The sequence below is a fragment of the Nelumbo lutea genome, chromosome 2, assembly GCF_056320005.1.
Source record: "Nelumbo lutea isolate HS-2025 chromosome 2, American lotus-T2T, whole genome shotgun sequence".
In the NCBI taxonomy this organism is placed as follows: domain Eukaryota; kingdom Viridiplantae; phylum Streptophyta; class Magnoliopsida; order Proteales; family Nelumbonaceae; genus Nelumbo; species Nelumbo lutea.
The window spans coordinates 12070619-12093690 of record NC_142685.1 but is presented as its reverse complement, the minus strand read 5'-3'; the positions used below and the strand labels follow the sequence as shown (position 1 = coordinate 12093690).

Sequence of the window (23072 nt, the reverse complement as noted above, 5' to 3'; positions counted from 1 at the left end):
CCGCTTTTTAACAGCTCAATCCAAACGCTGAAGCCTTCTAGGTTCTTGCGATAAGCGGTGTGGGTGTATGGACGTATGGTGGTACGGGTCAAAAGTTAAATTCGAAACTCCAGTTCGGGTCATAACTCTTAAGTCACAACTCACTCCTATCGTCCTAAACCCGAATCCGGTTCCAAAACATTGATCGAAATATTACTCGTCACCAAACATCCCATTTAGGTTTTCGCACACCGAGTTTGGTGTACCTAAAGGGCGCCATTTTGCCAACACGCAAATCCGAGTAATCCCATCCAACGGAGCCGACGCCTAAAACCCCTTCTTAGTTCTCTTCACCCCCATTTTTGTTTCCTGAAGTAGTCATCGGAGGAGGGTATCTCTCTAACGCACATAGACAGACGCAAATGAACGAATATATAGATTAGCTAGAGAGAGGAACGACTCCAACGAAACCCTAAGATCCTAGCGGCAACTGTAATGGCGTCAAAGTTCGGCATGGCGGGGGGAATTCCGGAGCGTCGGGTTCGACCGATATGGGACGCCGTTGACTCTCGCCAATTTAAGCATGCACTGAAGCTTTCAACTGCTTTGCTCTCTAAGTATCCCAACTCTCCCTACGCTCTTGTAAGTTGTCCTCCACTGTTCAATATATATGAACGTTGCGCTAACAGTGGAATATTGTGCCTTTACCTGCCGTTCACACTATCGTCTTTTGTATTGGAGCTCCGAGTCTAACAATGAACTATTATTACTTACTTTATTTGATGCACTAATTGTTATTACTCCTTTTGCTATTGAAAAGAAGTATAAGCAAGCTTGCGTTTGACTTTGGGAAAGATTGAAGCATGCATAATTCTGTCATGTGCACGTGTTCTTGTTTTGTTCATAGTTAGATAAAATTTTCACTATACGAGAGGTGAAATCCTGCTACCATATCACTCTAAAGGTGGATGCAATGCCAATAAGTGGCATTTTGAAGTGCTTCTGACTTAACACCTCAGTTACATTGTGATGATTCTCTTTTTTGTACATTTAATGTTATGCTTTTTTGATTCCAATGTCGTTTATTAGGAAGAGCCGGATGGTTTGTTTATGTTTATTGTATAGGCTGTTAATGCTATTACCAGTATAAGAAATTGTTTGCATTTTTCTGACGTGAGACCTTTGCTCCTAGAAATGTAGGCAGTGTTGGAAGTTTTCTCTTGAGAGGGCCAGTGGATAACTAAAATAAGGGAAAATGCTTATTTTCCCCCTAAAACATGTTCATCATTCCGTTTAGACTATGTGTGGTTAAAATTCTTCAAAGAATTACTATTTGAAGAACTGGGTTTCAGCCAAAAATATTTCTCTTCTGAATATAATTTTTTTAGCTTCAAAGAATCAATAATTAGAATGTTTTTTCTCTGTTAAAAAAATATAATGTTTTCTCGGAGCTCAGAAAAAGGAATTAGTTCCAACGGTTTTCATAAATTCAAACTTAAAAGTGATTCTTGGAATCACAAAATTCATCAAATTAATGAACGGAAAAGACGGCAGATGCAGCCTTAATGCATTAATGCATGCAATGATTGAGTGCTTTTATTCATCACTTTGAACCCATATTACAATTAGTAGAAAAATGAAACAATTTAAATATGTGACAGAAAGCTATCAAAGAACAATTTTATTTTCATCAATTAATTATCAAAAACAATTATTATGTCATCAATATAACACCTACTTATATGGTCTTAAATAAACAGAGAAAAATCAGAATCACAGAATAATAAATGAAACAGTTCAAATATGTAATAAGAACCTAGCGAAGAACAATGATTCTGAATAACAACGTCATCGGTATTAAACCTATTAAATAATATGGTTATAAACAAGCATATCAAAAAATAAATTATTCTATGATCACTAATACAGGGTGCATTACTCGGTGTGATGGTAAAATCTCGGGCTAAGCAAGCATGAGAATGTAGGTTTGAGTCTGAGAGCAGTCATTTTGTGCAAAAAATGCCTAAGATTAGGACCATATCCAGTCTACTGCTCCCAAGATCCCAGACAGCTTGGACCAATATTGGAAAGTGTTTTTTTAGATAACTTCTTTGATACTAATGTGATCACGGAGATTTTATTAATAAGAAGTCTAAGCCCCTGATTGATAAAAAAAGAAGACCCAACACCTGCTAAGTGCTAAATATAGCAGGGAACAACACATAAACTACATTAACTGAGAGAGCAAAAAAATGCAAAATTACATGCTTTCTAGTTTTGGAACTCTAATAGTGGGCCTGGAGCTCCCATAACAGTTCATATTTACTAAATGCTAACCTCTCATTTGGCTAAAAAAATTGCCAAGTTGGGCCTGGAGGACCTTAACAAATACTCTGTATTAAATAATAGCTAATATAAATTGACTAACGGAGTTTGACAAAGATTATATGAGATGAACCTGGTCCATCTCAGCAAACCTTTAATGAATTAATTGATATAGTGTTGGTTAGAGAAAGATGGAGCTTCTTTATTTCTTTTTGTCTCTCTGCCTTGATAATTTCTTTTTTAGAGAAAAATAAATTGAATATTTAAATACTTTTTTCATTGATTTTTTTTCATAGAGAGAGGCAAGATGATGTTTTTTTTTTTTCTGTTTTCTTTTCTTTTATTAACTATATTCTTTTATCAGAAGTAAATTTTCCACTGATGGAGATAATGATTGTGGCATCTTGAATTCTTTCCTTTTAGGTAACTTAAGTAGTAGCAATTAACAAAACTGTGAAAGAGAATGTTTTGTATTGGTAATTGTTCTTTTTCTTTGTTGGCTAAGATTGGTATTGCTCTAATTAGACAATGGATTATGGATTAAGAAAAGAAATGGCAAACATGGAATTTATGATATTTCCTATTGATTTGGAGGAAAGGTCACATGAGTCTATATTTTAGAACAAGCTAGGGGCCCATTTGGCGTGTCTTTTTGGGAAGATCTTTTGGTAGCTCTGACATGCAAAAGGTGCATTGAGCTTTTGCATGAAGATCTGAGCAGCCCGAAGCACATTTGGCAGACGTGCGTCTCTCTGCGCGAGAAGCTTCATTTGGAGCTTCCCGAAATCAGCCCAAAATGGGCTTCTTGCGTCTTTTCGGCATTCCGCCTTTTGGTGGCTAGATCTTCCGTGTGCCAAATGGAAATAGACTGAAAATCGGTCTTCCCGACTTGTAAACAACTGAAAGACTACACGGAAAGACGCGCTAAATGGGTCCTAGATTGGTTCTATAATTGGGGACCAATATTAAGGTAATATTGATCTCCTCCCTCTCCCTCCCCCCTCTCCCCAACAAAAAAAAATCATCTCTCATTGGCAACTTTGTAGAAATTTGCAGGGGTCCTCCTTGCAATTGTCCAAGGCCTTACACAAGCATACTCTATGGCCTTGTTGGCTTGATTGTTGAAGGTGACTGTCATGTGCCGCTGGTTGTCCTTTAGATAGGTAGATCCATTGCCTCTCAGATTTCAGCATTTGGACTTTGGACTATAGAAGTAAGACATTTATCATCCTCCCTGAACTACTCATTCAAATGGTTCCACGATTGGAAAATGAGAGTGCTGCTGCTCTAGCCAGGAAGGGGTCAACAGGAAGATGCTAGTTTGGGGTCTCTAGGACTGGAGATTAATGTAGAAGTGTACTGTAGTTTGATTTGGTTTTGAATGGAAGCCCTGTCCCTGTGTTTGTATGATATGTATCCGATCTCTATGAATTCTTTGTAATGTTGGTTTATGAATGAGCAATTAGAAAAGGCTCATTGCACATTATGTGATGGAGCAAATACCAAATGTCACCTCCAGAGGCCGCGATCTGCAAATCGGTGAGGCGATAAAGGCACCGTGGCATCCCATTCAACCACCCAACCCTATTAGACGAGATATGCATTTGGCTAATAGCCTTGTCACATACGGAAGAAACACGCGAATGCCATAGGGGACAAGCAAAGGAGAATGTTCCAAGCTGGATATAGGCAAAGCGCTTGGTCTGTTGGTCTTGGGTGGTGAATCTTTTACAAGGAGAATGTTTCAAGAATTGGAGGAAAATTACATATCACCGACTAAGGAAGCTCCTGCTGGTTACAAAAATATAAAAGTATTGAGAGGGATGCTCCATGGAGATGATGTAGTGGTTTTCGGGTGAGGCACAAAGGAGATGAAATCAGCTTATGGGGTTTGTGAATGGAAAGGAATTATGGATTTTCAATTAGCTTTCTTGAATTTGTTTATCGATGAGCTGGGTGATGGTTTTCCAAAAAAAGGTGGGTGATGTTTCTTTGATAAAATTTTGGGAGGATGATTTGGTGGGAATTGGTAATTGTGTGATCTTTTTGCCCAGGGAGGTACAGCTTAAGTAGGAAGAACATACCTATTGCGGATAGTTTTGATTATATGACCTTTGCCCCATTGGGAGATGGAGGAATGTGTGAGCTTGTTGTCAAAGTTGCAGCTAATTTAAGTTCAAATTGGAAGAAGGGACTTAAGATTGTGGAAGGAAGCTAAAAATGGCTTTCTCTTTGTTCAATCGTTTTCTAACGCTATTGCAAGAAATCAAGTGGAGAAATCAGAGAGGAGTACAGTGGCAAGGAGGATGTTATTTATGTTCTGAAGAGATTGTATTGCACTTGTGTATAGATTGTTGACTTGTTGTTTCATGAAATACATCTGGGGGTATTTCTTTGGTCTTTTCAATTCTGGCTTTTTGGATCACCAGAACTCTGGGGTGGATTTTTTGCTAGGTGGCCTTCAAGTGGAGAAATCAGAGGGGAGTGCAGTGGGCAGGAAGATGTTATTTATGGGAAGTTTCTGAACACTTGTGTATAAATCGTTGTTTCATGAAATACATCTGGGGATATTTCTTTGGTCTTTTCAAATCTGGCTTCTCCGATCACCAGAACTTTGGGAGAGGTTTTTGCTAGGTGGCCTTCAATGTGAGGAAGTATCAAGGGGAAGATTGCTTGGAGCTTTGTTTCTTTTTACCATATGTAGGGAAGTTTAGAAAGAGTGAAATATAAGGATTTTGAAGAAAAAGAAAAAAAGAAAAGATTAAATAGTTTTGCTTTGCAGTAAAAGAATCATGCGGTGGATTTTATCTTACCAGGAGTTGAGGGAGTCTCCAAAGAAGATCTTGGAAGTGGTTTTTGGTCCTTATTAGAGCTTGAGATTAGAAGTTAATTCACTGATTTTTTTTCTGAGTTGTATTGCTTTATTCTTTGTTATGGAAAGTTTTGATCGTTTGGTGATATCTCATTACCATTATGGATCATTCGATGTACTTTTTTTTTCTTTCATTAATAAAATTTTTATTTTTTATTTATTACCTAAAAAAGGGACAAGCAAAGGATAAGATAGCTTACATCCTTGAGGACACATGTTGGGAAAGGGGATACCCAAGTACCAAAGCCCTAAGAGGACACATGGCGACATCCTGACCAACCTGTGCTGCAGTGAATCGGCAGAATTTCGAACCTTTTGGTTTCATTCTCTGGCACAATACAAAAAGGAAGCCTTCTGTGTATAGGAGATCAGAGATCTCCATAATCTCCATGCAAAGATATCTATAAATACCAAAAGATGGTGGCTCAGTTGGTAGGATCTCTGACTCGTTGTAGCAGAGACCTGGGATCAAATCCCGCTGCCACCAGGGTTGGGGGGTGTAAGGGGATGGGGGATGGGCGACCCCCTGTTGTCTAGCCCCATGAAGCAAAAAAAAGAAAAAAAGAAAAGAAAAAGTATGATGGCCTTTCCATGCCAAAAAAAAAAAAATCTATAAATACAGGATTTCACTGAGGGAAAGGGACATGAAGTATCACCTTGCCCTCTAGAAACCCTAAGCTTACCCATTCCCTTCTGCCCAAGCTCTCTCTATTTCCGAAGGAAGCCATCTTCCCTTCAGGCAGACCCCCACCATGCTCAGCCCAGCCCTCCTAGAGTTGCGATTCCACCTATTTTTTCCATTAGAAAAATTATTATGTACTGTTTAGAACAGACAATAGAGTTGGGCCTCCTGTTTCTTCTCCTATACAATGAAGGGCAAATGTTGGTAAAAGCGGTCCATTTTTTCCTGTTTGTTAGCATTTCAGGACACATGATATCTTATATCCATTTTGTGTTAGAAAAACTTGTCATGTGTGATGAGTTTTCTCATTTGAAAGAGTATAAGACTATAAGTGCATGAAATATAAGACTCACACCTCGTTTTTGAGTCAGAATGCTATTAAAGAATTACAATTTTGGAAAAAGTAACGAGAGATCTGTATTTTTAGTTATCAATATATTTATACATGTTCTTCTTCAGGCAAGTGTGAACCCAGGGAAATACATGTAACAATTCCATCGGGAAAGTTGCATTAAGAGAAATCATAGGAAGTGATAACAATGCACTTGCAGATTTTGATGATAATGGATGGTTCCTGTGAGTGATGAAAAAACTATATTGTGGGCCAGCTGCTCAAAACCTTTCAACTTTATAGAAATGTATTTAAATAGAAGCGTCAAAAAGGATTTTTATACAAGCCTTGATATACTAAATATAATAAACGAAATGATGGACAATAAAAGGAAAAAAAATTCATTACACCTTAATCCTTTGATGGAACATTTAATTCTAAGTTACAGTCTTGGTGTAGGGTGGACTGGTGCAAGGCATGAGCCCTACCTTGGTGTCTGAACTTTAGAAGGTTTAGCCCTAAGATGTGCCTCAGGTCCTTTTTATTGAGCTTTGCATATTTTGTTTCTTGAAGGATGAGTTCATGTTCTGTTTCTTTCTGCCTGCTGCCTGTTGTCTTTAAGACAAATGGATAAGTCCTTTTTACTTCCTTTTGTTTGTGTTATTAGTAGAAGCAGTGCATTTAATATGGTTAACTGGGTATGTATGATGTACATATATAATATATTTTTTGGCTGCACTATCTTATAATCTTTAATATTAACTTTTGCCACCTTTTCTTCTTTTCTTGATGAGCAACAGTGGAATATGGTTTTATTGACAAATGTCGTGTTAAAACTCTCATTCTGTTGGGGGGGGGACATGAGACAGATACAACAGCTCTAGGCTGTTTTCCCCAAAGGCTTGGTTCTACAACTGTCTTTTCAAGAAAGAAGTTGTTAAGCTAACATGATTGGAGAACCAATAAAAAAAGAGGAAACGTCCCACTAACAGGATTGGAGAATTAGGCTTGTTTTTGCTCATATTTCTTCATGCAAATGTGCATTTATGTTATTGGCATGTAATTTGCAGATACTGGGCAATTTTTTTTTGTAGCTGTACTTTTGAAGAATGAGAATATAATGCTCATGTGCTGTGTTGGTCCTTCAAGAGGCAATCTTGACAGCTGATGCTTTCATCATCTCTCATAGGCACTCAAGTCTCTTATTTTGGAGAGGATGGGAAAACCTGATGAGGCACTGTCTATCTGCTTAAATGCCAAAGAGCAATTATATTCTGAAGATGTTGTTCATATTGATGATCTTACCCTTAGCACCCTACAGATTGTTTTCCAACGTCTAGACCGCTGTTAGTATTCACTATTCTGCTTCAATGTTCAAAATATTAGTTTGCATTTATACTTATGTTCTCTTTTCCACTTATTTTATTATTTATTTATGTATTCATTTTTGGTTCTGCTGCATTTACTAGTGGATCTGGCTACTAGTTGTTATGAGTATGCTTGTTCCAAATTTCCTAACAACCTGGAGCTGATGATGGGTCTCTTTAATTGTTACGTTCGTGAATATTCATTTGTTAAGCAACAACAGGTTGGTTGCTATCCAAAAACTATTATTATTCATATTATATAATGTTGACCTCTTAACTTTTACTGAATTATATTTTGCTGGGAAACATTGTCAGGATGGTAAGTGCATTTCAGAATCAAAAGCAATTTCTTTGGGAATGATCTGGCGAGTGACTTAAAAGAATGTTCAAAAGATCAGAAAAACAGTGTTGGTTAACTTGACATGTAGGTTTTACTTAGTTAAGCAATTTAATTTTTAGAGAGGAGCCTTTGAAGTCCTAGTGGTAGTTCATACAAAAGAAGAGAAGAGAAAATATAAATTTACTGATGAAAGAATAATAAGTCATGATAAAACTTAATAACAATTGTCTGGAGGGATATGTTTTTTTTTTTTTGCTAAAGTAATGCCATTTGAGAGATACTGACACCTATGATACTTGGATACCTGTGAAAAGGTAATGTATTAAAATATCCTCCCAAACACCTATGGTACTTTACCTGTAAGGTTTTTGAGTGAATCAAACAACCCAAATCACCGGGTTACAACGAGTATGAGGAAGTTTAACCTCTTCATAGAGACCTTTGAGTTGCGGGACTTACCTATTCAGAGGGCAAATTATTCAAGCAGCTCCCACTTAAGTTAGACAGGTTCCTATTCACAATTGATTGGGAAGTGGCTTGGTGGGGATTAGTAGTTACAGCACTGCCAAGACCTGTTTTAGACCACTGCCTAATGACTTAGACCCAAGAGAGGTTGGGGGTGGCCCCTGTGCTTTTAGATTTCAGAATATGTGGCTCCTGCACCCTGAATTCTTGCCAAAGGTAAAGAGTGGTGGGAGGAAGATCAAGTGGATTTCGGATGGAAGGGTTATAGATTCTATAAGAAATTGCAATTGCTGAAAGTAAGAATTTAGATGTGGAATAAAGAGAGTTTTGGAAAGATTGAGGAAAGAAAACAGGAAATTCTTAGTAGAATAGAGGAGCTAGATGGTGAGGAAGCTGAGAGAAGTTTGAGTTCAGAAGAGAGGAAAGAGAGATGGGGTTGAAAAAGGATCTAGAAGACATTCTAAGAAAAGAGGAGGTTACTTGGAGACAAAAGTCTAGATGTCAATGGCTCAGGGAAGGGGATGACAATGCCAGCTTTTTTCCATACGTTGGCAAATGGGAGAAAGAGGAAAAACTCAGTGTTGAAATTGGAATGGAATGGGCAAGTATTGACAAGAGATGAGGACATAGCCCAAGCCTTTGTGAATCACTTCAAAACACTCTATGAGGGCCCAAGGAGGTCAAGAGAAAACTTAGAGGGCTTGGACTAGAGGGTTGAAAATAGAGAGTTGTTGGATTCCTTGGAAAGGAAATTTGAGGTTCAGGAAGTGAAAAATGTAGTCTTCACAATGAAGAGATCTAAAGCCCCAGGACCTGATGGTTTTACAATGGCTTTCTATCAAGATTGTTGGGAAATAATTGGGGGTGACTTGATGGAGGTTTTTGATGAGTTCTATGAGAGGGGCAAATTTAACTCAGGTGCAAATGCAGCTTTGATATGCAATTTTAGGCCCAAAAGTCTGATAGGAAGCATGTACAAAATCATTTCCAAGGTTTTAGCCCTAAAAATAAAATATGTTCTTCCCTCGATGATTTCTCCAAATCAAGGGGCTTTTGTGTTTGGGAGACAAATAATGGGTCAAATTCTCATTGCCAATGAATGGGTAGAGTTTAGAAGAAGGAAAAAGCAAAAGGGACTGGTTTGCAAGTTGGACTTAGAAAAAGCTTATGACATGGTGGATTGGGAGTTTCTGTTGGAAATTCTTAAGCGTAAGGGTTTCGGAGAGAGATGGTGTAAATGGGTGAAGGGTTGCATTTGTTCATGTCATTTTTCAATTCTGGTAAATGGAGTAGCAAGAGATTTTTTTCCTGCCTAAAGGGGCCTTAGACAAGGAGATACTCTATCTCCCTTCCTTTTTACTCTGGTAACTGATGTGTTGAGTGAATTGATCATAAGGGCAGATGCCAACAATATGGTTAGAGGCTGGAGAGTTGGAAGGGATGAAGTGGTGGTTACACACCTACAATTTGCAGATGATATTCTTTTGTTTTGTGAAGGGAAAACAAAAGAACTTATGAACCTAAAAAGGATAATCCAGAAATTTGAAAAGATCTCCAACCTTAAGATTAATCGGGGCAAGAGTTGTGTGGCAGGAGTAAATTTAGGGAGTGAAGAGGTGATTCGTCTAGCTTGACTATTGGGGTGTGAAGTAGGGGATTGGCCATTACAATATTTGGGACAGGATTGGCCATTACAATATTTGGGACTACCATTGGGAGGAAATCCTAATATAGGTAGTTTTTGGTATCCAGTGATTGAGAGATTTACAAAGAGACTTGTGAATTGGAAGAGAAACTACATTTCTTTGGGAGGTAGGATAACCCTAATAAAGTCAACTTTGGCTAACTTATTAGTGTACTTCTTGTCTACCTTTAGGATACCGGTGAAAGTGGCAAACCAGCTAGAGAAGATTATGAGGAACTTCCTTTGGAAACAAGGAGACACCAAAAAAGACCACCTAGGGAAGTGGGAGGTGGTTTCTAGAAGTAGAGATGAAGGGGGCCTAGGAATAGGAAATCTTAGGCTAAGAAACATAACATTATTGGAGAAATGGTTATGGAGATTGCTGTTGGAACAAGACAGACTTTGGCATTCATGGATTGGCAGACAATGGTTGGGATGCAGGAATTGACCCTCGGGCTTCTCGATGCTCTCCTTGAAAAGCTATTCATGGTATTTTACCTTCATTCCTTCCTTACGTCAAAATTGATGCTTGTGCAGGAAATAAAGTGTTGTTTTGGGAAGATGTTTGGGTTGGAGACATTCCCCTTAGTGAAAGGTTCCCTTCTATATTCACTATCAAAAAATAAAAGAAAAGTGATCTCTTAGTTTTTATTGATACTTCTTGGGACTTGGGTTTGAGGAGAGGTCTAAGGGAGTCGGAAATGGCAATGGTGGATGAATTAATTAACCTTCTAGGGTCAACCTACCTAGATCAATCTTGTTTGGATAGTAGAATTTGGAAACCTTTCCCATCTGGCGTGTTCACTTGTTCCTCCTTCTTTGATGTCCTCATTCAATCATCAAACTCTTCAAGGAGCTTTCCTTCAAAGGAGATTTGGTGTCAACTTGTACCCCCAAAAATTCAGGGTTTTTGTTGGGAGGTGGTTTTCCAAAAAATAATACTCCAGATATGTTGCAAAGAAAAAGGCCAAATGTATGCCCATCACCCCATATTTGTAGCTTCTGCTTGGGCTCTAGTGAGATGATCACACACCTATTAATTTCTTGGGCATTTTGCGCTTTATTTGGGCCTGGTTCTCTTCTATCTTTGGTTGTAGGTGGACATCTCCCCTAGATGTGGCTAGCCTTTTTGACCCAAGCTTTTTCAGGCAATTGAAGAGGTGTGCAAGATTAATGTGGAGACCCACAAGAGCAGCTATCTTATGGTCAGTTTGGGAAGAAATGAACAATAGAATCTTTAAAGGAGTGGAGAAATTCAAGGAGGCAATTGTAGAAAAGATAATCATTATGACTATTCAATGGTTGAAAACTTTGGATTTGTTTAAAGTGTTCTCAGCTGAAGACATTTACAGTAATTGGGAAGTGGTGGCATCTACAACTTCCATAAAACCTACTGTGCAGGAATTGTGGTCTCCACCAACACAACAAAGAGTGAAATTGAACTTCGACGGGAGTTCCAGAGATAACTTGGGCCCTTCAGGTATAGGAGGAGTATTCGGAGATGAAAATGGAAGAATTGTGGCTATGTTTTCCGGACCAATATGAGTGGGGGACTCATTGAGAGCGGAGGTGATGGCCTTGTTTCAAGGTGTAAGATATGCCAAACAATTGGGGTTACACCAAATTGAGATAGAAGGAGACTCTAAATTGTTGATTGAGTGGCTGCAATCTGGTAAGTTGGGAGCTTGGATTTATAGGCAACACATAAGGGAAATCCTCAACACAACAAGGGAGATCGGTGCATGCTTCAAATGGACAAGGAGATCAGCTAATGGTTTAGCTGACACGTTGGCTAAAGAAGGGACTGTGAGGGAGAGAATGCTCTGGGCAGTTTTGTAAGAAAGATTACTGGGGGCTCAACACCTGTTTAGGGGTTGACAGCTGTACTTAACTCTGGAAAGTTATTCTTAAGTTGTATTAATGAAGTTACTGTTTCCAATAAAAAAAGGTATTATATTGTGTCAGATACTTCAATTTTTAGTGTAAAGTCCATTATCTGATGCCTTGTCCTCCATGTATCTGAGAACCATATATTATTGCTTTATAAGTAAAAAGGAAAGGGGTAGACACCCTACATTCAATTAGAAAGACAGATGAGTGGAGCATGGTGACATGACCAAATAATACAATCATATACAAGAAGAGACAGAGGATCTCATGTGGGCTGTTCATGCTCCAGAATATGTGCTCTTTCCACATCATCTCCTGCTGATGCATCGGCCATAGTATTTGTGGACCTGGGAACCCATCTTAACAAGTTGTTCAACGCGGATGTTTATGATCTTTCCTCTCTTATGAGGGGTCAGAGTGACCAAGGGCCATCAGAAAGTAAGGAAGGAGCATCCAGATACTAATATCTGTGAATGACCTTTTTGAGCATTCTCTGCAACCTCACTGTCATTCTTCTTAACCTTTTTCTAAAAAAAAAGGATTATTATGTAGTTTTGGGAGTTTAAAGGGCCTATCTATAATTTTGTAATTGTGGTAGTTTTTTTGAAACCTTAAGGTAAAGTATTTCATTTGAAAATTCCACAAAAAATACAAAGATCTCCCCTGTACAATGAGATTCTGTACAAGGATATAACTGTATCTGACCCTTTACAAGTTCCCAAATACATCAGGAAGATCATTCTATAGCTTTACAAAAAGAAAATTCCAATAAAAAAAGTATTTGAGTATCTACTTCTAAATGAATAGTTGCTTGCCGACCAAGAATAGACCATGCCCAAAAACTTTTTGAGAACCTCTTCTTCTGAACACTGATTCCCCTCAAATATTCTGCTATTTCTTTCGCTTCATACTGTCCAGAACATTGCAGCCATGACTCCTGGCCTGCCATGCTTAAATCCTCAGATGTCAAGCACCCATAAAACCTTTGACATAAGTCATGACTACTAGAAATTTATGGTCTTTTGGACCAATTTAATTTGAACTATGAGATAATTTAGGGTTTGAGGGAGTAGGGAAAGATTGGCTGTGCTGATTGTATTTTTCAATTTTCTCATAGTGGATTAATCTCCTCCTGTGGGCATAGGCCTTGTGGTCAAATATGTAATTATTGTCTTTTTTTTGATGTAGAACCTAGCTTTGATACAAAATCGTTGCAGGATGAGTCTGCAAAATAAGATTAGATAATATAAAATAACCTAGAAATTAACATTTAGAGGAAACATTAGGAACCAGAACTTTAATATGTTTTTGGAAGAATTTGTACCATCAAGAGAGTTTGACATGCTAGGGAAAAGATCTGCAGTTCCAAGGAGAATGGGGGTCTAGGGATCGGATCAGTGAAAAATATCAGCACAGCCTTGCTAGGGAAGTGGTTATGGAGATTCAATGAGCAACCAGATAGTCTGTGGAGAAGGTTAATAGTGTCTAAATATGGTTCAAGCAGCAGGGAGTGGGAGACTGAAGAAGTTAGATCATCCTATGGATGCTCTCTGTGGAAGAAAATTAAGAGAGTTCACCCTTAGTTTTTGAAGGGAATAAAATATGAAGTCGGAAATGGCCTCAGCGTACTTTTTTGGAAGGACTTCTGGTGTGGAAATGGCTCTTCAGTGACTCTCTTCCCTTATCTGTTTGAGATTTCTGTTAACAAGGATGCAACAGTGGCTGGTTGCTTGGAGAGGTAGAATGGACAGTGTATCTGGAACCCCCAATTCAGGAGAAATTTAAATGATTGGGAGGTGGCTTCTTTGGTCAGCTTGCTCCAAATTCTGTATGACTTGAAGACAACTGGAGTAGGGGAGGATAAAAGGAAATGACTCTGAGAGAAACTGGGCACTTTTTCAGTGAAATCCTTTTTTTAACAGCTTGACAAGGGAGAGGGACCTTCTTCTTTTGCAAGTGACAGGATTTGGATTAGATCTGTTCCTTCTAAACTGGCTTTCTTTGTCTGGTCGGAAGTGCTGGCTAAGATCTTAACAAAGGAAAATTTAGTTAGAAGAGGTCTAGAGGTGGAGGATATGGCTTGTACTCTATGTGGAGCCTTCTGGCCATTTATTGATTCACTGTAATTTTTCTTATTGGATTTGGATGAGTCTGCCGAGATTGTTTGGGGTTAAATGTGCTTCTCGGCCGATGTGAAGGGATTTATAGGGGCATGGGCACTTGGAGGTTTATCTAGGGCTGGAAAGATAACTTGGAGCATCCTCCCTGCAGCAGTTTTCTGGGCAGTATGGTGTTAAAGAAATAGTAGATTATTCAAAGGAAGACAATCCTCAAAAGAAGTTCTCAACAGGATTTTGGGGATGGTGCATTCTTGGTTGACAATCCATCCATTATTCAAAAATAGACATATTTCTTCCTTTTTTGATTCAGATTTTTTTTTGTATGGAATTTATTTATTTTTGATCAATAACTTAGAAAATTGATTTCATTAAAATTAAATGAAGCAGTACAACCATAAGTTGTGAAGGAAACAAAGAGGACACCAGATTTCCAAACCCCCAAATATTACATATAGGCCCAAAACATAGACTGTCTTTGTACCCCTTGTTTAGACAAACTATCTGCAAAACTGTTGGCTGATCTTCTGACCCAATTAATTTGAATCAGCATTATCCCTGGAGAGCCTTTTGAATCTGCTAAGGCCATTCCTTAGGTGCCAAGAGACTCCTTCCCCTTTCCTTAAGCAGTCCACAATTGTTTTTTGTAAGGAATTAATAGCCTTTTTTTTTTTTTTCTGAAGGGTGGCTATATTGGTAAATCTGTTTCCTTCTGTTTCTCTCTGTTCAGCTTCTCATTGTACAGAGGCTTCATTGTATTTTGGCTTTTTGATCTTAATGAAATACTTTTCCTTACACTCCCTTTGTTTTCTGTTTTTGGGGAGTCTGTTTTTGGGCTAGTTTTTAATATTTTCTCTTTGCACTCCTTTTGTTTTCTGTTTTTGGGGAGCTAAGATATTTTATCTTCCCTCTTGCATCCATATTCCCTCTTTTCTTTTAATTTAATGAAGCTGGTGTTATTGATAAAAAAAAAACTTTTCCTTACACTCTAAAAAAAGAAAGTTTGACATCAACACTAAAGAAAACTAAACCAAAGGCAATATTTTAATTATGGTCCTCCTTTGTAGCAATGATGCAACCTTATAAACTTATTTCGCTAATCTAATGACTCCTAATCATTCTCCAATCATTAGTTGATTAGCTTCAAAAGTGAATAGAACTTTTAAAGAACCTAAATATCAATTTCTGACTGATTACAATTTTTACACAAAGTTCTAAGAGGGAAACAATCTCTGCAGCAATTACATACCAAAATAAATCCTAAAACTACTAGAACTTTAACTCAAAATCCAAAACAATCTAAAGAATAATCCCTTCATATATTCATCAACTGCCAATAAATTGTCGTATCTTGCTTAATTCATGTCCAGATTGTATGATCTTGGATTTGTTGCATGAATCATTGAATTATCTTCCTAATGTCATCAAAATCTAGCCAAATGAGCAGATTTGGACACCCCATTTTTTCTCCATGTAGAGTGACTAATGGCTTTAGGGATTTGCCAATAGAACTAGTAGAGGACAAAAGCAGTAGATGAAAAACAGTAGATCAATCACACAGCAGCAATCTGCGTTGAGGGGAATAGAAATTTGTAACTTCTAAAAGCAATACAATTTGAACAGAATTGATATATTTGTGTGTTCAGTGTTCTCTACAATTTGCCTCTATAGGCATGTAGACAAATCTGCTGTCTTGTCAAAATAGTCCCAACTTTAATGATAATTCTAAATTCTAATCCTAATCCAAGACCACTGAAATGATGGATACCAAATTTATGGATGCAAGCTTAATAGACTTCTGGTCTTAACAAATGTTTATAAACTTTCTAGAAGAATTTATGAAACTATCCAATTCTGGTCATAACAAACGACTGATTGTAACCCACAAACTACTATTTTTTTTTTGATCATCAAAGGTATGTTTTATTAAGCATTATGTTGAAATTGAGCTTACAAATTTGTGGGTAGTTTACCCACACCCATAGGAGTAAACAAATACAACTAGAGTTGCAATCCCCAAAAATCAGCCTTACAATTTAGTCCAAAATAAGTGCTGCGTGTTTGCCCCCTGTTTAGCTAAAGTATCTGCCATGCCATTAGCAGTTCTTCTCACCCACTTGAAAGTAACACTCAGTTCCCTTGTTATCATTTCAATTTCCCTAATCCTTTGCCTGTAAACCCAAGGGATTTGGCTTTGAAATTTTTGTCAAGGAAATCACCACCTGAGAGTCTCTTTCCACTTCTAACCTTTGAAAACCAAACTGTTTTGCAGTTCTTCTCACTCACTTGAAAGTAACACTCAGTTCCCTTGTTATCATTTCAATTTCCTTAATCCTTTGCCTGTAAACCCAAGGGATTTGGCTTTGAAATTTTTGTCAAGGAAATCACCACCTGAGAGTCCCCTTCCACTTCTAACCTTTGAAAACCAAACTGTTTTGCAGGTTTCAGCCCTTGAAGCAGAGCCATTAATTCCGCTGTCAGTGGATCCTCTTGCTCTACAGGACCCAAATAAAGTGCTAGTACCTCACCTTCTGTACCTCGAAATACACCCCCTAAACCAGTCTGCCCTTCATTTCCCAAAAAACTTCGTCAAAAGTTAGTTTCACAAAATTAGGTGCCGGTGGTCTCTATTTCTAAGAAACCAGAAAATCAGAAAATAAATTTTAATAAGTATAAAAAATGACTAAATCTAATATCCCAGAAATTGTGAAATTTCCGCTGGTTTAATAACTCTTGATTTATTCTTCCGTAGGTTTTCCTTGCTTTCATATTTGCATCAGAGACAGATTAGAGATTTTTTCTCTTCAGTATTCTGATTTAAAACACAAGCAATTCACCAACATTTTTAAATGTTTGACTCTTCAGTATGTCTAAATATCATCTCTAGGAGAACACCTAGAGGCACTATTAGAAATTGACACCTAATACCATCTTGAAGGAATCAATACTGTCAGTAAATTTGGATTACCTTTCAAAAAAAAGGAATGAACACTGGCAAAAAAATTCCTTCTCAACAGATGACATCATCAGAAAGTGGAGAGAAGCGGCAAGCACATCCTCTGAAAAAACTAGCCTTTAGAAGTTGGACGCCACTTGATAGGGGGCTCTTGAAACTCAATTTTGATGGAAGTGGTAGGGTAACCCAGGGAAGTCAGGTGTCGGGGGAGCCTTTTGAAATGAGGAAGGTGTTATTGTTGCCTTGCTTTCAGGTCTGATTGGTGTGGGGTGCAGAGGGCGTAAGAGATGAATGTGAAAATCTGATCATTGAAGGAGACTCAAAGTTGGTAGCTGGGTGGCTGCAGAAGGGAGAGGCTGGTCTGTGGTGCTACAGGAATGAAGAAAATAAGGTTCAGGTAGCTAACTAGATACATGGAAGTGAAGGTTGTATGGATTTCAAGAGCGGCTAACAGCTTGGTGGATTCTTTGGCAAAGTGGAAAGGGAACATTTGTCTTGGGAAAAATTGTAAGAAAGATAAAAGGAAACGTAAAGGGTAGAAATAAGACTTTTTATCTCTAAAAGTGATTTCTTACATTGAGATTCTTCACATTTCTTTAGTAAAATTTTATTGTTATTGATAAAAAACAGTCACCAAATCTGAAGTCTTTCCAACTTCATAATTAGAGCAAACATTAATGTTTAATGGACAACACTTAGGGCCTTACATTTATCAAAAGAAAAAAAAAACACTTAGGCCTTACATATATTTATAGGCAAGGAAGTGAGGATGACCCAGCCCTAAGAAATACCATTCACAAACTAACTTGGAAAAGGACAAGTCCTAGTTGACAGACTAGGATTGAGACTTATTAGGACAAAGGTAAGACAAATCCTGCTTTATGACTATGACACTTACTGATATAATTCCAATTTACTAAAGTAATTCTTAATCCGGTTAGGAAAACAAATTATAGCAATTAGGAAAACTAACTCCTAATGCAAAAAAGAAAACTACTAATGATCAAAGACCAAAAACAGATACTGAATATTTACAGCAATATTCCCTATTATCATATTAAACACATAAAAAATAGATAGTTCTGGATTTGACTCATTGGTTCTTGCATCACTTTCTATTCTGAAAATTCTGCACTCTCTCAAAGCTTACCTCGTAACTGTATTATAAGTAGGGATGCAAGTCAGGCATGCAATTTGAAGAATTTACACAGCATTGGGGCTGTGTTTAACCAAATTTTAACAAACTCTCAACCCAAGTCTCCCCAAGTTGCACCCTTAATTATGAGGTTTTCAAATAGGTACCTTTTTAAATTTTACATGCCAAACAAATATCCATCAAAACCCAAGAGAGAGCAATAGTTTCAGAACTTGCAATCAATAAAACCTTTCTGCCCTAAGATAAGTCTCTATCTCCAATTATTTCAGACTTCATAGTATAGCGGAATATGTATAGAATTCCTCAGTAGGTCAACATTTACCTTATATGTCCTCTAAAGTCTCTCCAAAACCTGAGAGTCCTGGATTGCCAATTCAGTGTCTGGTAAACTTTGGCTTGCCTTTTTGTACAAAACTTCTTTTATCAGTCTTATTTATCAATGAAAAGTGTGCATTTCTGGAGCAGAATTTAATACCCAGCGCATCCTCATAAGATTGAGTTCATTGAAATCTCTTGGAGTTCTTTTATTAGGACAAGTATGCTACCGTCACTGTTATCAACTCTTTAAGAATATCACTCTATTGTTCCTTGACATGAACGTTCTTGCATTCCTCGCTTCCTGAATACTGCAAAGCACTGCCACTCTTGTGCATTTCCACAAGTTTTTCCTCTCTTGAGTGTCCATTGAGGAAGGTGCATTCCTCACTTCCTTTTTACTGCAAAATTGTACAATATCAAGTTCATCTTCTTGAGTGTCCATTGAGGACAACTGCTTGGTTGGACATGGAGCATTCCCACTAATCTGTTAAATATTGGTCTCTTGGCAAGGTCTAGGCCATGAAAGAGGTTGTTGTTAGCTCAATTGGAGGAACTTTCGGTAGGCTTAAGCTGTTAAACAAATGCTTGGTTGGATGTTTTGTAAGTTCTGAACCAGACGTGGAAGAAGTGTGGTCTTGGGTAATGGTAAATGGAAACCAAGTAGGTCCTTTCAGGTGAGGAGACTTAGTGCAGGGTTCTTTCTTTTTTCCCTTAGAAGTGAGAAGGAAGCTCTCGACATCCTAGATTGTGAACAAGATCAAATAAGGCTTCTAGATTTAAGGCTAGGGAGATGGAATCCTCTAGTTGAAGCGTTGAGAAACATGGGGTCATCGAGCTTCGTCTGGATAAACGTTTTTGGCATTCCTCTGTATGCCTGGTGCTTTCAAACATTTAGAGATGTTTGGGATGCATGTGGGAAGTTTAGGTTCAGAGATTCAAGAACCACTGAGTGGAAGAACTTAGTTTGTGTGCAGATATTAATTGAGGTGAAGGAAGTTCATCTTGTCCTAGTGGCCTCTCTACTTCAATTTGGCAATGAATTTTTTGATCTAAGAGTGGTGGTAGAAGGAACTTATCTTGGTGGTTGGTTCTTGCTTTCTGGGAAGGAGGATAATGGTTTTCAGTCATTGGCTTGTTCGAACAGGAAGTCAAACGGGCTGGCTGTAGAGGAAATGCAGGAGGTTGAATATGGGGGCAGTTTGGGAATTAAAAAATCAGTAGAGTAAATGTTAATAGTGGGGTTGATATTATGGGCTTACTGAACTCTTGAGACTTTGGGAAGGTAAAAGGGGAGAGTAGGGGTTTGAAAAAGGAAGGTGTGGGGCCCACCCGAGGTCAGCTAAAGAAAAGGTTGGGGCATACCACCTGTGTGAATTAATGACTATTGATGACACAACAAGGATAGGGGATGCGGGGCACCTTGCATGCCAAGAGGAAAAAGGAATGGGGTCTTACGAGGGAGATGAAAAGTTTCCTTCGTTGTGTATAGAAGTGGTGTCCTATGATGGGAATGGGAATGGTTCTAGGGCCCTCCCTCCAAAGTCTCTAACAAAAAGCAGAAGGAAGAATGTGGTCCCTCTTAGGCTAGGGGTCGATAGAAAGCATGTAGTGAACTTAAAACATTCAACGACTATTAGTGGGAAGGGATCGAGCAGATCCATTTGGGATAAGGCTTGAAAAGGGAAAGAGATAAGAGGGGAACGAGAGATTCTCAGAGGCAATTAAAGGAAAAAACTACCAAGAATTTTGGGAAGGTTCCTGCTAATTGTGATATAGATCAAAGTCTTAAGAATAGCGTGGAAGTTCTTGCTTGCTGCGTTCAGAACAGGGGCGCTCCTATGAAGGGTGTTGAAGTTGTGAATCAAAAGGTGCTCAATGGTAAGTCGCCTTCGGATTCTAACCCTACAGTGAGGAAGGTTTGAGTGGTGCAAATGAGATTCATAAAGAAGATGAGAATGGTTTGAAGGAGAGGGAGGTGGATTTAAGAGACCCTGTTGATGCTGATTTAGGAGGTGATCATGTTATTGGCGTTGATGAAAGTGGAATTGTTGGTGAGAACCATTGTGTCTTGCCCCAAATCGAAAGCGTAGTAGATGATCATCATCACTTCGAGGAGGTGGTGATTGGAAAGATAGGTGTAGATTTGGGTAGGAGGGGGGCTAAGAATGTTTCAGACGTGGCTGAATCAGTGAACTCCAAAAAATGCCAAGGAGTACCTGGAGTAAGATATTCTCATACTGTTCACGTCACCAAAACTTTTTCTTGACTAAAATGTGGCTAGGTTGGGACTGGTCCTACAAAGAACTGCAAGAAGGTATGATATATAAGAGTAGGGGCAGTAGTCTTACAAGGTTGGCAATTGAAGATGATGTTGGCAAGGGTTCCTGGATTGATTCTAACTAGGGTAACCATTTGGGGACTTTACAGCAGGAAGAAGCATTAGAGAACAATTCTGAATCTACAGAAAGAGTTTGATAAAAACATCAAGAGGAAGGTGGAGAAAACCAGAAGTATATCCATTGAGGAAGCGGCTAAAAAAGATGTAGAGATTGGCAAAAGCCTGGGTATATTCTTCTGGGGTGGCGTGGAATTTGCTAGGAAAGCCTTTGATGAGTTGAACTTTGAAGAAAAAGGAAAACAGATGTGGGAGATGACAACAGTCAAGAGAAGTTGTTTGATGGGGAGGATTAGGGCCCTGGCTCTGCTAGGCTTGTTTGTGCTCGTGTCACAGTTGCTTCACTAGTGAAGCTGTCTGTTATGATCCTAGAGGTGTTATCCCTCCTTTTTAATTGAGACTTGTAGTTGGTGGAGGTTCTATGTCAGCAGTTATTTTCTCTATTGGGTGATATCTTATCACCTTTCATTTGCATTCTTCTTTTCTTTTTAAAGAAAATTTTATTTTACTTTTCAAAAAAATGTTTTTCTTCTCTTAGTGGCCAGAAAGAGGAAAAATGGTGCACATATGTATAATGCTGTCATGTTTACTGTTGTTATTATTGCAGACAGCCATCAAAATGTACAAACTTGTTGGTGAAGAAAGGTTTCTGCTCTGGGCTGTTTGTAGCATCCAGTTACAGGTTTTCCTTCTCTTATTCATCATGTTTTTCCTTTTCTGCAAATTATTATTATTAACCTGCTGATCATACCATAGGCTGTTTATTGCTTTCTGCTCAATAGTTAAATTATTTAGAATGTTGTATTTGGATTCAAAAGGAATTTATTTTCCTTTGTGGCCACAGAATTTGCCACGTGAAGAGGATTGTTTATATCAGAAAAACCATTTACTGGCAAGAGTATTCTTCTTTGGCTTAATAATTTTTTTGACTTGATAAAAAAGTTCAATAAGGATAATGACATCTTCAAATGTGACAAAAACTGGTGAGACATTGAGCAGTTACGTGTTTTCTTTTTCTAATTTTTTGAATGAGGGTGGGCCTTGATGCAATGGTTGGGTTGCTCCATTGTGACCTGGGTGACCAGGGTTCGAATCCTGGAAACAGCCTCTCTGTATGTGCAGGGGTAAGACTGCCCCCTTTTTTTTTCTAATTTTTTGAATGCTTTGATTGCTGTTTTCTGAAATCTTCAACTCCAAACAGATATTATTGTAGACAAAGAATGTTCCACACCTATTCTTAATGCAAAATAACGTATAAAAGATCATTCAACAGGATGCATTTCTGTTGCATTGTCCCAGTGGTTTAAAAGGCACACCTAGGTGACAGGATACTTTGAATATGTTGCCCAAACCATGCAACTGAACTGCATCCTGTTGACATGCCCAAAAATGATTTGGGTGCACCACACTGTGGGTGATTTAATTTGATATGGCCACAGCACATTTTGCATTCTGTTGTGTGAGGTATTACTGAAACATGAAGAAGATTTTATTATTTGGGGTAGGGCTGCAAATGGATGATAGGAAAACCCAAAATTGATTTGTTGATATTCGAAATTGAATTGGATCTTATCTATCGTGTGTGTGTGTGTGTGTATATATATATTAATAGCTAGAATTTGGTTTGCAATTGGATATTGAATAGTATAAAGAAGTTAAATCTAAAATGATTAACTATTATATATTATTAATAAAATGGATCAAAATGACTTTAATATTGTATTTAATTAACAAAATGAATTGAAAATCACTTGCAATGCAACTTTTATAATCTTTTATATGTATTTATTTATATTTATATATATATATATATATATATAGCTAGAATTTGGTTTGCAATTGGATATTGAATAGTATAAAGAAGTTAAATCTAAAATGATTAACTATTATATATTATTAATAAAATGGATCAAAATGACTTTAATATTGTATTTAATTAACAAAATGAATTGAAAATCACTTGCAATGCAACTTTTATAATCTTTTATATGTATTTATTTATATATTGGTGCTAACTTTTATAATCTTTTGCAATGAAAGAAAGCCATCCTTTATCTTTTTCAGCATGTATAAATGTATGTATTCATGAGAACTTTCTTAATGTGTTGAGTTGTGTTGATTTGTGAAAGTGCTCCTAATTGAATGTAGTAGTTAGCTTTCCTAATACATGACCTCACCTTTGTTTGCTATGGGGA

The 23072-nt window shown here is 37.8% G+C and overlaps 1 protein-coding gene across 3 annotated transcripts in view; it reads left to right on the top strand.

Annotated features, from left to right (window-relative positions):
* The first annotated feature begins 221 nt into the window (after positions 1-221).
* Positions 222-23072, top strand: part of LOC148868596 (Tetratricopeptide repeat (TPR)-like superfamily protein) — a 62493-nt gene continuing 39642 nt past the window's right edge. The window contains exons 1-4 of one of the 3 annotated variants that reach the window (XM_088971791.1): positions 222-621; positions 7379-7535; positions 7659-7777; positions 21485-21559. In XM_088971791.1, coding sequence (XP_088827917.1) covers positions 475-621; positions 7379-7535; positions 7659-7777; positions 21485-21559 — 498 coding nt within the window. In that variant the 5' untranslated portion in view covers positions 222-474. Of the gene's footprint in view, positions 622-7259; positions 7536-7658; positions 7778-21484; positions 21560-23072 lie in introns of all 3 variants that reach the window. The other 2 variants (XM_088971793.1, XM_088971792.1) reach the window with 2 other exon arrangements.